General features: G+C 40.5%; 1 protein-coding gene across 20 annotated transcripts in view; it reads right to left on the bottom strand.

Annotated features, from left to right (window-relative positions):
* Nucleotides 1-15,506, bottom strand: part of FGGY (FGGY carbohydrate kinase domain containing) — a 413,890-nt gene that overhangs the window by 316,197 nt on the left and 82,187 nt on the right. The window contains exon 1 of one of the 20 annotated variants that reach the window (XM_077891993.1): nucleotides 9,019-9,132. The exons of 17 other annotated variants lie outside the window; for them this stretch is intronic. In XM_077891993.1, the coding sequence (XP_077748119.1) occupies nucleotides 9,019-9,035 (17 nt within the window). In that variant the 5' untranslated portion in view covers nucleotides 9,036-9,132. Of the gene's footprint in view, nucleotides 1-81; nucleotides 125-8,148; nucleotides 8,260-9,018; nucleotides 9,133-15,506 lie in introns of those variants that run through there. 2 more of the 20 variants (XM_077891992.1, XM_077891996.1) reach the window with 2 other exon arrangements.

The raw sequence follows: 15,506 nt of genomic DNA, 5'->3' as shown, positions 1-15,506 counted from the left end.
ACCAGTCTAAAGGACTCTTGTCTATTCTAAATGCCAGAAATGTGTGTATAATGCTGACTCCACCCGACCATCCAAACTTACTTGATTCCCAGATGCTTGTCTTTAACTGAGCCATTTTCCTCAAAAAACCTCCAGAATAAACAGAAAAGCAAGATGTTGAGGCCAAGCCATGGACCTGTTCAAGTGCGTGAACCCTTGTGCTTTTCCTTACATGGCACCCAGATTCAGTGTCCACCCACTTCTAGATTATATGTACTATCCTAAAGTTCTTAGATATGCAAGAACCCATCCTTAAGAACTTTCTTCCAGTCCCTACAGGTATACATATGGTATGAGGAATCAGAAAAAGAAAATTAAATTCTGTTGTATGGAAACGTCCTATCAAGGATGATAATAATATCACAGTGCCCCTTGTCAACAGTGCCCTATAAGTGCCAAACACTTTATGTAAAATATATAACCCCTGCAAATAATTATTGTTATTCCTATTACAAATGATAAGGCCATGGCCCAGGAAACCTAAGTAGCAACTTAGAACAAGAAATTTAGAGAGGTGAATGCCTGGGTGGCTCAGTGGTTAAGCGTTGCCTTAGGCTCAGGGCGTGATCCTAGAGACCCGGGATGGAGTCCCACATCGGGCTCCTTGCATGGAGCCTGCTTCTCCCTCCGCCCCTCTCTCTCTCTCTGTCTCTCTCTGTCTCTCTCATGAATAGATAAATAAAATCATTTTTTTTAAAAGAGAAATTTAGAAAGACTCAGCTTTGCTCTTAGTCTAGTTCTGTAACAATGGTGAGCAAGCTTCTTAACATCTCTAAATCTTCCTTACCCATCTATAAAATGGATGTATAATCTTACCTACCTCAGAGAGTTAGAGAAAGGATTAAGAGAGAAATAATGAAATACTTAACATAAGGTCTGGCATTGTAAGTTAATATTCAATAAACGGCAGTCATTTTGATTTTTACTATTATTGCCCAGTACTATACAACTAATAAGTGACAGCGAGGACACACAAATTCATATTTGACTGATTCTAAAAACAACTCAAGAGCATTTATTGAGAACTGATCATGTGCCAGAATTACTATGTAAATGCTTTACCTGTCAACGGTCACAGCAACCCTCTGATACAGGGACTATTACTATCCTCACCATACAGATGAAGAAATAGATACCAAAAGGCCTCATAGCTACTGGAATCTTGACTGGCTGTCCTCATCCCATTTTCAGGCACTTCCCATATGATCACTGCACTCACTTATCCTTCATGATGATGTGCCTACATATTGAAATCACGTACAACACTTCAGATATATTTTGGAAACAGGGCATAAAGAAAGGGATGCTCCTTTGAGTTCTTTAAAAAGATGGGAACTATGTAAACATAAAGCAATGCTATTCATTCCTATTTTGTAAAGACATGAACAAGTTCAACCATCAGTAATTGTATTGTCCTAATTAGCCAATCGGGTTCAATCGGGTCAAATCAAATCAGACTTCTCTCTAGCTTTTCTTTCTCATTCTGCAAAATTTCACAACATCTGGATTGCCTGAAACACACATAGAGTGGTCCCAAAACCCAATGCGAACTGACCACATGGCCAAAAGCCCCCAGATAGACCCATGTGGAAAGGTCAACATATCCTGTGTGCCCAGGACAAATGACTTTTGGAAAGACTTTTTTTTTTCTTTTTATACTTTTACATCCAATAATCGCGACCAACAAGAATCAGATAAAATTGATGGCAGCTGAAGATTAAAAAATGCTGACACAAAAGGCTGAAAACACCATGTGCAACTTGTAATAAAAGGGGACAGGATCATAATGTAAGTTGAGGCCCCACAGACTCAATCCTTCCATAGTCACATCTCATTAGGGCAAGAAACAGCAGTTGGTTTCTCCCAAAATGAGTCCTGGAGGAGCAAAATTAGAAGGACCCCTTCCTTCAGACGTGCTCGCGACAATACTGAGTCCTTGACATGGGCGGATCTGTACAGACATTGACAGGCCAGACCCAAGTGCACATTATTCCAAAGGTCGGAGAGTTGGCAAGAATGGATGTTGATGGGTCTATTGTCAAACAAGAATGAGCTCCCTTAAAGTCTGAGGCTTTCACGAGCCGATTCCGAAGTGCTCCCTGCGAATGCAGCAAAGGCGACAATAAAAAATACACAGCTCTGTGTAAGCTGAGATTTCTTTTAAGTAATGCAGAGTATACTTCCCTACCTTTCTATGCCAGCGTGACCTGCCACTAAAGCCTGGGTGAAAAGGAGCAGTCCGTGTAGTGGGATGGTGCCAGCAGACAGCCATGTGGACGCTCCACTGCCTACATCCTGCAGATGTCCCTGAAGACCTCCCCCAGCAAAGTCCTTCTGCTCCCAGTTTAATCTGCTCTGTATTTGCCTTGCCCTCTATTTAGCTGTGCTTACCTACTTATTTTTCCTCCATGACTTGCATTCTATCCTGTGGATAACTTCTGGCCAAATTGTTGCTGTGCCACCAAATACTCGCATTATTTCTGTGCCTATTATCATTCAGGAAATTTTGCTATGTTGTTATCTGAACCCTCTCTGACTTTCAGTTTAGTAAATCAGACTGAGATTCCACCTCATTAATCAGAAACACAACCCTGTGTCCCTCGTCCCCACAGCCCTGGTAGTTGTGGAATGGAATACCAGTGGAATTAAGGGAAGTTCTGGGAGACTCAAATATCACAGAAATGCAATAATTTGTCTTTATTAATAGAAGGTCAAATACCATGTACCTCCGACAGTTGCATCAATATTTTTCCAGTCCCGAGGCCTTGACTTGTAGCACTGGCCTCTTAGACATACACAAAAAACTTATGTCTAAATCCTGACATTGTTAAATCACTTTTAGATACCTTTTTGAAAACAAAAAGATTTAAGACATAAAGCGTTCAACCTGGTGCCTGGCTTTCTCTGGTTGGTGGACCTCCCAGAACTCCACTCCATGGAATACCAGCCATTTAGGAATGCTTGCGAGTCCTTGCTGCTCTGCCAAACCTACAATCCATTTCTCAGAAGACTGTCTGGTAAAGATGCTAGTGACTAAATCTAGCTCTTACTGCTTTCCCTCAACACAAATATAATAGGTAGAACTTAAATGTTCACCATGTGCCTCAATAAATTCCCATATCACCACCACCACCACCACCATCATCATCAAGTAGGTATCTCCATGGCACAGATGAAGAAATTTCTGTTCAGCACGGTCACTTTCCTAAAATCACGTATGTAAAAAAGCTGAAACCAAGATTCCAAGTCCAATTCAGAGTCCAGTGTTTTGTTTTGTTTTGTTTTGTTTTGTTTTGTTTTGTTCTACCACGTGTAAACCAACGTCCATAGCAGCCAAGGATATTTCTGGGAAGTGTAAAGACATGAAAGAGGTTCCTCCTTTCCTGATTCTGTTACCTGCCCTGCCTCTGTAATCCTTGTATCTTTGGGCTCCTTCTTCACCCTCCAATTAGAGGAGCCTGAGAGAGAAGGCTGGAGGACGGGGGTTTTGTATTCCTAAAGCTCTCAGATCCTGAAATCTATCAGCACCAAAAAACAAGCAAAACAAAACAAAACAAAACAAAATCTAATGACAACAACAAACCATCACCAAGCTACAGATACACCCAAAACCTCAAAATCTCTCAAGAACCTTAACAAAAACATTCACTAAGGTTAGAGCTTGGTCCCCCATATAAATGTCACATAAATCAGAGGTACACAGAGGTGAGATATCCAAAAGTAGGACTCATTTAAAGAAAAGCCATAAATATCATCAGAAAGAGCTAAGTACTGGCAAGTAGCAACCCTCATGCACCGTGGGAAGGGATGGAAACTGGTAGAGCCATAATAGAAAACAGTATGGAGGTTCCTCAAAAAATCAAAAGTAAAACTGCCATGTGATCTAAAAATCCCACTTCTGGGTATAGATCCAAAGGAAATGAAAGTAAGATTTCTAAGAGATATCTGTATTCTCATCTTCATTGTAGCATATTCATAATAGCCAAGATATGGAGAAAAAAAATCTCAGTGTCCATCAGTGGCTGGCTGGCTGGATAAAGATGTTGTGGTAAATATATACAATGGAGTATTACACAGCCATGAGAAAGAAGGAAATCTTGCCATTTGCTAAACATAGATGGACCTTAAGGGCATTATAGTAAGTGAAATAAGTCAGATAGAGAAAGACAAAATGATGTCACTCATAAGGGGAATGTGGAAAAGCCAAACTCATAGAAACAGTAAAATGGTAGTTGCCAGAAGCTGTGGGGTTGGGGCAATGGGGAAATGTTGGTCAAAATGTACAAACTTCCAGCTATAAGTTGTGAGAACCTAACATACAGCATAGTGATTAGAGTCAACAGTGCTGTATTACATGTGTGAAAGTTGCTAAGAGAGTAAATCTTAAATGTTCACAACACAAAAAGAAATGATAATTATGGGATGTGATGGAGGTGTTAGCTAATGCTAACATGGTAATCCTTTCGTAATACATAAGGGTAGCAAATCAACACAATGCACACCATAAGCATATAATGTAATATGTCAATTATATCTCAATAAACCTGGAAAAAATGTTTTTATTTTTTACCCTCAAATATAAAGGACAAAGAAAAAAAAGAGTAAAATTCCAGAGGAAATAATTTAGTCTTAGGAAGTGGTTCTCAAACTTTAGCACCCATCAGAAACTCCTGGAGGATCTGTTAAAACACAGATTACTGGGTCCCCCTTTCTGAGTTTCTACTCCAGCAGGTGGGTGTGAGACTGGAAAATATCCATTTCTAATCTATTTCCAGGCGATGTTCATGTTGGTCTGTGCACCCCACTTTGAAGAACCATGGTTTAAATGAACAATCACCTAACAAATGAACTCTTTTGAAAAATAGGTCTCATTAGACTCCTTTAATAATCAGTTTAAAAAAAAAAGTTACTGAGCTAATTAGTACTAATTAGCATAGCAGTAAAAAGCCTGGATTCTATGACCAACCGCCTGGGTTCAAATCCCAGATCTATCACTCGCTAACTGTGTGACTTTGCACAAGTTTCTTGGCCGCTTTGAGCTTCAGCTTCCTTAGCTACAAAGTCTACATGGTAATTCCAGTACCCAAAACACGGCAATATTGAAGGACAGACGGGGCTAGCGTATGCCACATACTCACAATGTGCCAGCACATATTAGGTACTCTGAAATTAGTTTAGACTACCAATACTATTATTAATATACTTTTTTCTACATCCATAACTATTACTCCGTACAGATCCCAGCGTCAAGGCTTAAGGATGGAGCTGTGGACCAAACATACAAGGTCCTGCACTCACGAAGTTGCAGTCTGGCAAGGAAGGCAACTTAAGCAGTTATTTACCAATTGTTATCTGCTTAAATCAGAGGTTAAAAGCAGGGAAGCAAAGAGAAAAGGCTAGAAAGTCATTTCAAATTGAAGCTCCATCAGGTGTGAAGTACATTTCTTAAAGTGGAGCATAAACTAATGGAAAAACATGATTCTGTGTAATCACACCAAACAGCTTTTCTGAACTATTATGACTTCTGAAACATAACAGTGACAAGAGAAACTCTTTCCAATCAATGCCCCCAAATTTCTCATCTCCTAACATTTGTCACACTCTGCACCAGGGGCTGCAAAGGTGAATAAACTCTTGTTTCTTTCTCCAGAGCTTCCTAGACTAGTAGAAGGAAAACATGCTGAGAAACAGTGACTGTGCAGTTGACCCGAGACCAACATGAGTGTGAACTGCAGAGGTCCACTTACATGTGGATTTTTTTCAGTAAATACCGCACAATACTATCAATATATTTTCTCTTCTTTGTGACTTTCTTAATAACATCTTCTTTTCTCTAGCTTACTTTATTGTAGAATGCAGTGCATAATACACATAACATACAAAATATGTGTGAATCAACTCTATGTTATTGGTAAGGCTTCTGGTCAACAATTGACAGTTGTTTAGGAATAAAAACTTATATGTGGATTTTTAACCACGTGAGGGTCAGTGCCAGTAACCCCCCATGCTGGTTAAGGGTCAAGTGTATAAAAGAGGAGAAGTCCTGGGGAGTCTGACAGTCTTCACAAATAACATGACATTGAAGATGGGCCCTAGGGGATGAGCAACAGCAACAGTTCACCAAGTAGAAAAGAGGGCATGGGGCAGCCGGGGTGGCTCAGCGGTTTAGCGCCACCTTCAGCCCAGGAGACCCTGGATCGAGTCCCACATCAGGCTCCCTGCATGGAGCCTGCTTCTCCCTCTGCCTGTGTCTCTGCCTCTCTCTGTGTGTCTCTCATGAATAAATAAATAAAATCTTTAAAAAAAAAAAAAGAAAAAGAAAAGAGGGCATGAAGGATAGTTTCAAGAGAAGGAACAGTATATGCAAAGGCAAGAGGACAGGAAGAGGCCCAGAGACTTGGAGGATGTTGGATGGGGCTGGAATGCAGGTGTGTCCTGAAGAGCAGCAGAAGATGAAGGTGGCTCATGTCTCAGTTCTGTGAAAATATCACCAGTTTTCCATATAATAAAATTTATTTGAAGACATTTGGATGACGGTCAAAGATGCCAAGGAAATAAATGCCTAAAGTGATATAATCTGTAGGATTTTTAATGGAAGTCTAGAGTTATCCTTGCACTATACCCTTCAGAAGATCAATGTTTTAATGGCGAACACTGGTATTAAGCTCCATCTATTGAGTCACGTAGAACAGTGTGGCAGGGGCAGCTAACATTTACTGAGTCCTTAGCAGGCTGTCCTAGAAGTTCTATACACATGAACTCTTTCTGTCCCTATAACAAGCCTATGAGGTACAAAGGAGGAAAATACAGTGCAGAAAAGGTAAGTAAATGGTTCAAGGTCACAGCATCAGTTCCCAGGCTCTCATATTATACCAGAATCCAAACTCAGCCTCCTACCCCATAGTTCACATTCTTTCCTCCATGAAGGACTCCTTCCTCTCACACCACTTCCCAGGGCAAATCCAGGTTTGGAAGCTTTTATTTGTGGGGACTCTCTGAGAAAAGGAATACTAAATTATTCATTTAAAATCAGGTGTAATGATGAATATTTACAACAAGAAAAAAATTGAAACAAACAGCTTGAGCTTTGAGGATTGAGGTCCTATTTTTTCTGAGATCAGAAATGCCTAGGTAGAAATACTTCTTTTAGCAACCTCTCCTCACTTGAAATATTTTACAACTCCCAACAACTGCCAACACTCAGAAGGGTTCACGCAAGTAAGAGTCAAGCTTAAGCTTCACTGCATTCACTTTATGGGAGGCCCATCTCTGCTAATGCCCAAGTCTCTTAAACTTTTCCAACCTACTACAACAAATGCCAGATCTTGGGAACCCAAAGGAGGCAGTTCACCTAGGACAAAAAAGAAAGTAGAGCCAACTTCAGTGTGAGAGGAACTAGAGTCTTCATCCTTTCTTCCCTGCTAGTAAGATGGGCCACAACACGGGGAATGGCTTGGGAGCCACAGAAATCTAGCTTCAGATTTTCTCTGCTTCCTAGTAGCCGTGTCATCTTGAATGCATGGCTTGACCTGAGTCTTATTTTCCTCATCTGTAAAAATGATAGAATGTAAGTATCAGATTGCATAATACTTCCGGGAATGTCAGCTCCCTTCCCTCTGGATATGCCTTTCCTGTGCTTTCTTCTGCTTCATTTTCCTTACCTCACCCCAAGTCTGAGGGTGAGTAGGCTGATCCCATCTCTATATCCCCAGCATATCCTGTGGAAACCTCCATCGAAGCACATCATTCCCTTGTTAATTCAGCAAGTGCTCCGAAGATGCAAAGATGAAAACATATATGCTACTGTCTTCAAGAAGCTCATGACTGGTGGATAACCACAGTCATGGAGCCTTTCTCCACCATGAGTGAGATGCTGCCAAGGGCTGGAGCCATGTTTCAGACATGTGGTGGATTGGACCTAACAGAAAATACTGAGTTCACCTCCCACCTCTCAGCCAGTGCCCACGTCAGCCTCACCCCAGCCTACTTGCCTGACTCCACTTGGCCCCTCTCCCGACAAGCCCCAGCAATGCTGGCCTGTACCTCCTTTGCATGGCTGGATCAATGAAGTTTGGTTTCCAGGGCACTAGGCCCATTGTTGGCACTCACCTCCAGAACAAAGAAGAATACTGGCCCTTCCAAGCCCAAACAAAGGCAGACTTCTCCCCCATGGATCTCTGTCCCTTTATGAGCAACAGTATGCAGACCCCTGGTCCTCCACCGAACTACATTTAAAATAGCTTTTGTGAAAGACAGACACAGTGGCCATTTTTGTGTATGTGTGCCAGCAGCAATGAATTGATTGTAAGATGAACAATGCGCACTTCTTCCCACTTCTGCCAGAATAGATGACATTGTGTCGTGGGCTGGGGGAGGAACCAAAGAAACCAAGCCTTCAGGTTTATTACATGAAATTCTGATAAAAAGCACTTCGAAGCCTCTTTCCCATCATCAAAAAACCACACTGGGCAAGATCAGAGCTTAACAGCCAACAAAAAAAAAAAAAAAAAAGAAAAAAAACACATTCAATCCCTGAGATCATTTTCCTGAAATAGAAAACTACATATGTTTCTCAAATTTCACATCAAGCCACTGCAGAGGCCAGACTGCAGGGCTGAATTGGGCCAAAGTGAGTGAGTGAGAGAGAGAGAGAGAGAGAGGAGAGGAGAGGAGAGGAGAGGAGAGGAGGGGGGATGGGGTGGGAAAAGGAGTAAACAGAAGAAAATGAGCCCATTCTTCCACAGCACCACATTTCTCTAGCACAATCTAAACTTACAAACAGCCCCCCTGTCACAGAACTTGTAGTTAGGGTTGCTTATCGGGCAGCCTTTACTTTGTCAAATTAAGACACATTGCTTTGGATTAGCAAGACTCCTTAAATTCAAAATGACTTCATGGTTGGCTCAGAGTTCAGTGTCTCTGGGGCCAGCCGCCAGGAACATATCCACTGTGGAGCCTCCCTCCCCTCTCCATACTGACCTGCCTGACTTTTCCATGGAGACAGCAGAGCAAAATCCCAAGCAGACAGGCTGTCAGTGTTAATTAAAAGTCCAAACACCTCTTTAGAAACTATCTCCAGCTCAATATTTATACAGAATAAGACTCCTAACAGGCAGGGCTAGAGAGAGGAACGGGAGGTTGAGGCGGAAATAGGTTTGAATGGCATTTGGAACCCATTAATTTTTAAAAGACAGGCTGCCACCCTATATAGACCCAGAGAAGTTCAAAAATGTAACGAAACCAGGAAGATGAATGAACCGAAGATTGTTTAGAAAGCCGGGGGAGAGCGCTCAGCTTTTGAAAAGAATAATATCTGGGAAATAATGAGAGCTGACACTTTTTATTGGTGAATGCAGTTTTTGGCACATTTTAACGACATAGGTTGACAATTTTTTGTATTTAACAAAAGGAAAAGCAATCTTCTAAATGGCTTGGGAACAAAGGACTCCCTGACTGCAATTTCTTAATAACATTTAAGAATTCTCTTCAAAGGCCCTTGACAATAATTTAGAGAGGGGAAGGAAGGAAAATGAAGAAAACAAGAAAAACAAAATAAGGTATATATAAAAAAAGAAACTAAACAGAAGTGAAGAAGAGAAAAAAGAAAAGAAAAAGATACAGGATTTTGACATCAAATTCCAGCCCAAAGGGTTGAATTATAATGGTAGAGTTTAACAATAACTTTCTACAAAGGAATGAGTTTTAAGAAAGAATCCAAAGAGACTGAGAACTTTAGTCCTAGGGGGGCTAAATGGATCACCTAATCCAACCACTAAGTTTTACAGACAAAGAAACCAAGTGCCAGGAGGCCCAAGGTGACCTGGCTGCTCCAGACACCAGTCTTCCAAGTTCCACACCACGCCACCTTGTGCATCTCATGACGTAGGTCTCAAACACAGGCAAGCCTTCACAGTAGAATGGGCCCCAGGACTGACTGTTATACCTTTCATCAGTGACTAAAACTAGGTCCGCAGAATCACAAAGTACAACACATTCAAAAGGCCTAATGACAAAGTTCACAATAGAGCTGTCCAACAGAGGCGGCCCCTCTGGATACGAAGCAAATGTCAGCTACCACAAGGACCACAATGCCCTGTCTGTCTGAGGGATGCCTCAGGGTCTGAGAAGGGACCCTTAAGCAATGTGTGATATAGAGGTGTCCCTTCAAAATCTAATCGCTACTCTATCCACGGGTTTCAACCCCAGAGTGAGACCCCTCTGAGGTTCAGACACGTCACCTGGAAAATGAGATCTCTATTTAACGTTTTCAGTTTCAAAGCATTTCCAGCAGAATGATAAATGCAGAATCGTATTCAGAAGTTGTTCTACTTTACCATACTGAAAGGGCAAACGGGATTATATTCTAAAAGTGATGCAAGGTCTTAGAGCGAAGTATTAGGTAAAGGAAACGCTATATTGCTGCTTGGTTGGAAAATCGCAGTCATACCGGCTATCATCTTTCGGGCACAGAAAATTCATGTCTAGATGTATGCAGCAGAGGGCTGAAAAAAAGTGCATAACAAAACCACCTGGGGTCACACATTTTTACCTCCTTTGTTCCAAAGGACAAAGATGAAGATTCTTAACCTTTTCTGTCCAGATTGACTTTACAAATGCAAAGTGAAGGAAGAAACTCATCCTTCCACAGAGTCTCAACATAGCAGATAAAGAGAGACAATCAGTGATCCCACAGTCAAGCATCAGTGTAGGGAAGCAGTAGGACTCCCCATTGCAAACAGTCTGTGCCCTGACTCTGGTGCTTCTGTTAGGCATGGATGAGAAGCCCTTCCGTGTCCCCCTGATGGACCTAGAACAGTCCATCCTCTTCTACCTACCTGGACTTTCAGCCTCTTGACAACTACCCATTTCTTCTTGCCCAGAATAGCTCTGAGACCTTTGCTGAAGTCTCACCCTCCAGGACTCACTGAACCCCCTGATCACATCACAGCCAAGACAAAACCCCCAAATGGGGCAGACAGGCTATCAAACAGGTTATCTGGTTGCTCAAAGGCCCATCCTCCCTACCCCATGCACAAGCTGTTTAAAAAGAATTTAGATCCACCTTAAAATTGTAAAATAAAAATAACAAGAACTGAAGAAAAAGAGAAATGGAAGTAGCACTTCTTACACACTGCTGTGAGGCAAGAACCAGACAGAGGTGTAACTCACGGTGCTTCTTTTTCTCCATAAAGCAAATCGATGTACTTTTTGTCCTCCTTCAACACTAAGTGGGAATTGGGATTGAGAAGGATTAAATGACTTGCCCCAATACACCCAGCTGATAAATGGCAAAGCTTTGGGCTAAGAAGTATCTGGCTCCAGCCTTCACATACATTTGAAGAGTTTAAACAAATGTGTACGTACCTACTGCTAGATTAGAGACTAGGTACTTCTTGGATGCTCTATTAATATATATGCAAAGAATAAATCAATGACTGAATTACAGAAACTGTGAACTACGTTGCTTCCAACCATATACCACCTCCCCCATAACTTCCGCCATCCTCACCCTCCTCCTGATGACTATCATAAATGGATTACACATCGGTATCTGGGACATATAGGTCAATGCAATTTACTGAGAAATGACAATTCTGCAATTATTTTTTTACCTGCCCAAACTAATTCTCCTTTTTTGCTCTAGTAGAAAGAGAAACTCAATTTCATTCAGGTAGCAATGCATCCAACTAAAAGTCTATTTTATTTAGCTGGACTCCATTCAAATGAGGCGTAACAATAAACCTGGGCTGGCCAAGGATATACAAACTGAAGTATTCTATAGATCTTCTATGAATGTTTGCTTAAAAAAGGCTGAACATGGGTACAGCAGAACATCCTTTTTGAGCACCCCTGTCTTCCTTCTCCCTGCTACAAAGAATACAGACTGGACAACAGAGACTCCAGCAGCTGACCTGGACCATAGGGTCACCTCGAGGATGGAAGTCAGGATGAAGGATGGTGAAGAAAAAATAAAAGAGCTAGTGCCCTTGATGACTTCACGGGGCTGACACAGCCAAGACTCTACACGTCTCCATTTATTTACAGATGAGAATGAACCCTTAAGTGTTTAATCAACTGTTTTTTTTTTTTTTAATTCTCTATTATGTCTTAGTGAAGAAGAAAAGATCATAGTTCTTCTACAGAGAGTGAAAGCACTCCTCTTTCCCAAAAATAAGGGAAAAGGAAAGCTAATATTTGCAGGCCATTTCTCAGCACTATGAGATATACTAAAAAATAAGCTGATATAAGAAGATGACTGAATTGTTCTTCCTAGAACCTAGAAAAACTGTTTCATACCATTGTTCTGGAAATCATTCTTCAATATGACCATGAAACAATGCAAGTCAAAGAGCCTTAGCATTCATCATGTCAAGAACAACTTTGATTTTTCCCCCCAGAAATCTTTAATTTTATGACACTCCTAAAGAATCCTTATTCAGTTTCAACTAAGGTCTGACCAAAAAAAATGTTACCTTTAGGATAATCTAAATTCAATCAATTTCACTTTCATTCAGATTTCTAACATTAAAAAATCAAGCCTTCAGTCACAAAGAGATGTACTTCATAGTTACAAGGATGGCTATAATAAGAAATACAAAAGAAAATAAAGTATTGGTGAAGAGGTAGAAAAATCGGCATCCTCACACAATACTGGTGGGAATGGAAAATGATGTAGCCGCTACGGAGAAATCTGGCAATTCCTCAAAAAGCTAAACACAGATTAACCGTATGACCCAGCCATTTCACTCCTAGGTATATGCCCACGACAAAATGAAAGCAGACTCAAACAGATACTCATACATCAATGTTCATTGCATTAGTCACAACAGCCAAAAGGAAGAAGTAATCTTCCTTCCAATATTCCAAAAGGATGGACCCAATCATCCATCATGGGTCCACCAACAGATGAATGGAAAAGCAAAATGTAGTATATGTACTCAATGCAGTATCCTTCAGCCACAAAAACGAAATTCTGGCACAGGTTACACCATGGCTGTATGTGGAAAACGTAATGCCAAGGAAATGAGCCAGGCACACAAAAAAACAAATATTTTATGATCCTACTTCTATGAGGTATCTAGAATAGGCAAAGTCATAGAGACAGAAAGAAGATTTGTGATTACCAGGGGTAGCGGAAGGGAGGAATGGGGAGCTATTGCGTAAAGGATATAGAGTTTTTGCTTTGGGGAGAGGAGTAAATTTTGAAAATGAACAGTGATAATGGTTGTCCAACACCATGAGTTTAATTATTGCCATTGAACCATACTCTTAACAATGGTTAAAATGGTAAGTTTTATGCCGTATATATATATTTTACAATTCATAAAAATTAATATCTATCAAAAGCATTGAACTGTATAGTTTAAATGGCTGACTTACATAAGATGTGAATTATATGGGCAGCCCTGGTGGCTTAGTGGTTTATTGCCGCCTTCAGCCCAGGGCATGATCCTGGAGACCCAGGATCGAGTCCCACGTTGGACTCCCTGCATGGGGCCTGCTTCTCCCTCTGCCTGTGTCTCTGTCTCTGTCTCTGTCTCTCTCTCTCTCTGTGTCTCTCATGAATAAATAAATAAAATCTTAAGAAAAAAAAAAGATGTGAATTATATCCCAACACTTTTTTTTTTTTTAAATCAAGTCTTATCTTTGATATGCAACTGCAAAAGGCAATGAGGAAGTCAAGTACTAAGTAAAGGATGTGGACTACGGACATGTCACCAAAGGCAGATACTATAGTGGAAGCTTCTCCCTTCTTTCTGCCATGCTGCTGCCTCAGCCCTCAGGGAGTATGAAACTGCACCTCCTCCCCACCCCCCCAATCTGCTTTCTCCACTCAGAAGCACCAGAGGAGGCACAGCTGACTTTGCACCCTATCTCCCCACTTCCTTAATTTTCTCCAAGCGGGTAAGGGCTCGTCTGATGGCAGAGACTGGACTATATTAAGCCATGTTTTAAAGGTGACTGTGTTAAGGACAGGTGACCAGCCATACCTACAACCACATCAAACACACTCCTTCTCTTTCCATGCCCAAGTGCAACCAGCATGCTTTGGCTTCAGGTAAGTATACCTGGGCAGGGTCTACATTCATACTACTGACTCAGCTACTTGACTAGAGAGCTGGTTGACATATCCAGTCTTCCTTCCCCCATACATGCACACATACATACTGGTTTAGTTTCACTTCTGAGCTGCACTATCCATCTAATATACCAGAAGCTCTACATATTAGAGGTCAAAGTGTCATTTTCTGAAATAACGAGGTAGGCTTTTGTTCTTAATTTAGCTAATATGCTTTTTATGTAGTCTCTATCAGTCAGAATCCTGGAGAAAATCAAGAGTGATTGACACTTGGAACCCTTAACAACAAGGATACCTGTTAGGAATTCAAATAATGAAGATCAATGGTAATTGTCCTAAGTGTAATCATGGCACTGTGTTTACACAGGAGTGTATCAGTAGTACTCCTAGGTGATCGCATTGCAGAATTTAGGAGGAAGTAGATGATGTCTGCAACTCGTTTACAAATGGTTCGGTGAAAGAAATACTTTCGAGACAGAGCACTTGAGATACAAATGGAAGAAAATGTTGAAGAAGGTAGGTAAAGATATGGTGTTCAATATGCCATTCTCTCAACTTTGCTGTAGGTTTAAAATTTTTTCAAAAATAATACCTGAATACCAAAAGTTCAATGCTTTTGATAGATTTCATAGAGTTCTCACCAATATTTAAGAACACACCAAAATCCAATATAAATATTAGTATAATGGACATAAGAACTGACATTGATATAAATTAATAAAACCAGTGGTTTCTAAATATATGAAAAATTAATTGTATTTAATAGTCAAAAAATACAAATTAACATAAGATACCATTTTGGAGGCACCTAGGTGGCTCAGTTATGAAACATCTGCCTTCAGCTTGGGTCATGATCCCAGGGTCCTGAGATCAAGTTCTGCGTCAGGCTCCCTGCTCAGTGGGGAGTCTATTTCTCCCTCTTTCTTGACCCCTCCCCTTGCTCATGCTCTAATACATAAAATCTTTTTAAAAAATTAAATAAATAAAATAAGACACAACTTTAATCCTCAAAACTTGGCAAAATTGACACAGACATTATACTGATATAGGGTAAAATACAGATATCTAAAACATGTTTTCAGATAATATTTACTGATAAGGAAAACTGAGTAATATATGAAGTAAAAAATAAATTATGCAAAGTGGATTTACAATTTTTTAGAATAAGAAGCACAGTAGAATAAAAGTCTAAATATGATACTATTTTTGAGATCTTGTCAATTCTATTTTGAAAATGACTACAGATCTGGATCAATAACCAGACCAGAATCTTCTCCTGACAGATTAGCAAATAACCATGGAAAGAATAACAGTATAATAATATCCCCTATAAACTCAAAACATAGAGAACCACACAAATCAGGAAAATAATTGCTATTTTAAATTA

Source organism: Canis aureus, chromosome 3 (genome assembly GCF_053574225.1).
Source record: "Canis aureus isolate CA01 chromosome 3, VMU_Caureus_v.1.0, whole genome shotgun sequence".
NCBI lineage: Eukaryota > Metazoa > Chordata > Mammalia > Carnivora > Canidae > Canis > Canis aureus.
The sequence above is the reverse complement of the archived record's forward strand: the minus strand, read 5'-3'. Positions and strand labels throughout refer to the sequence as shown.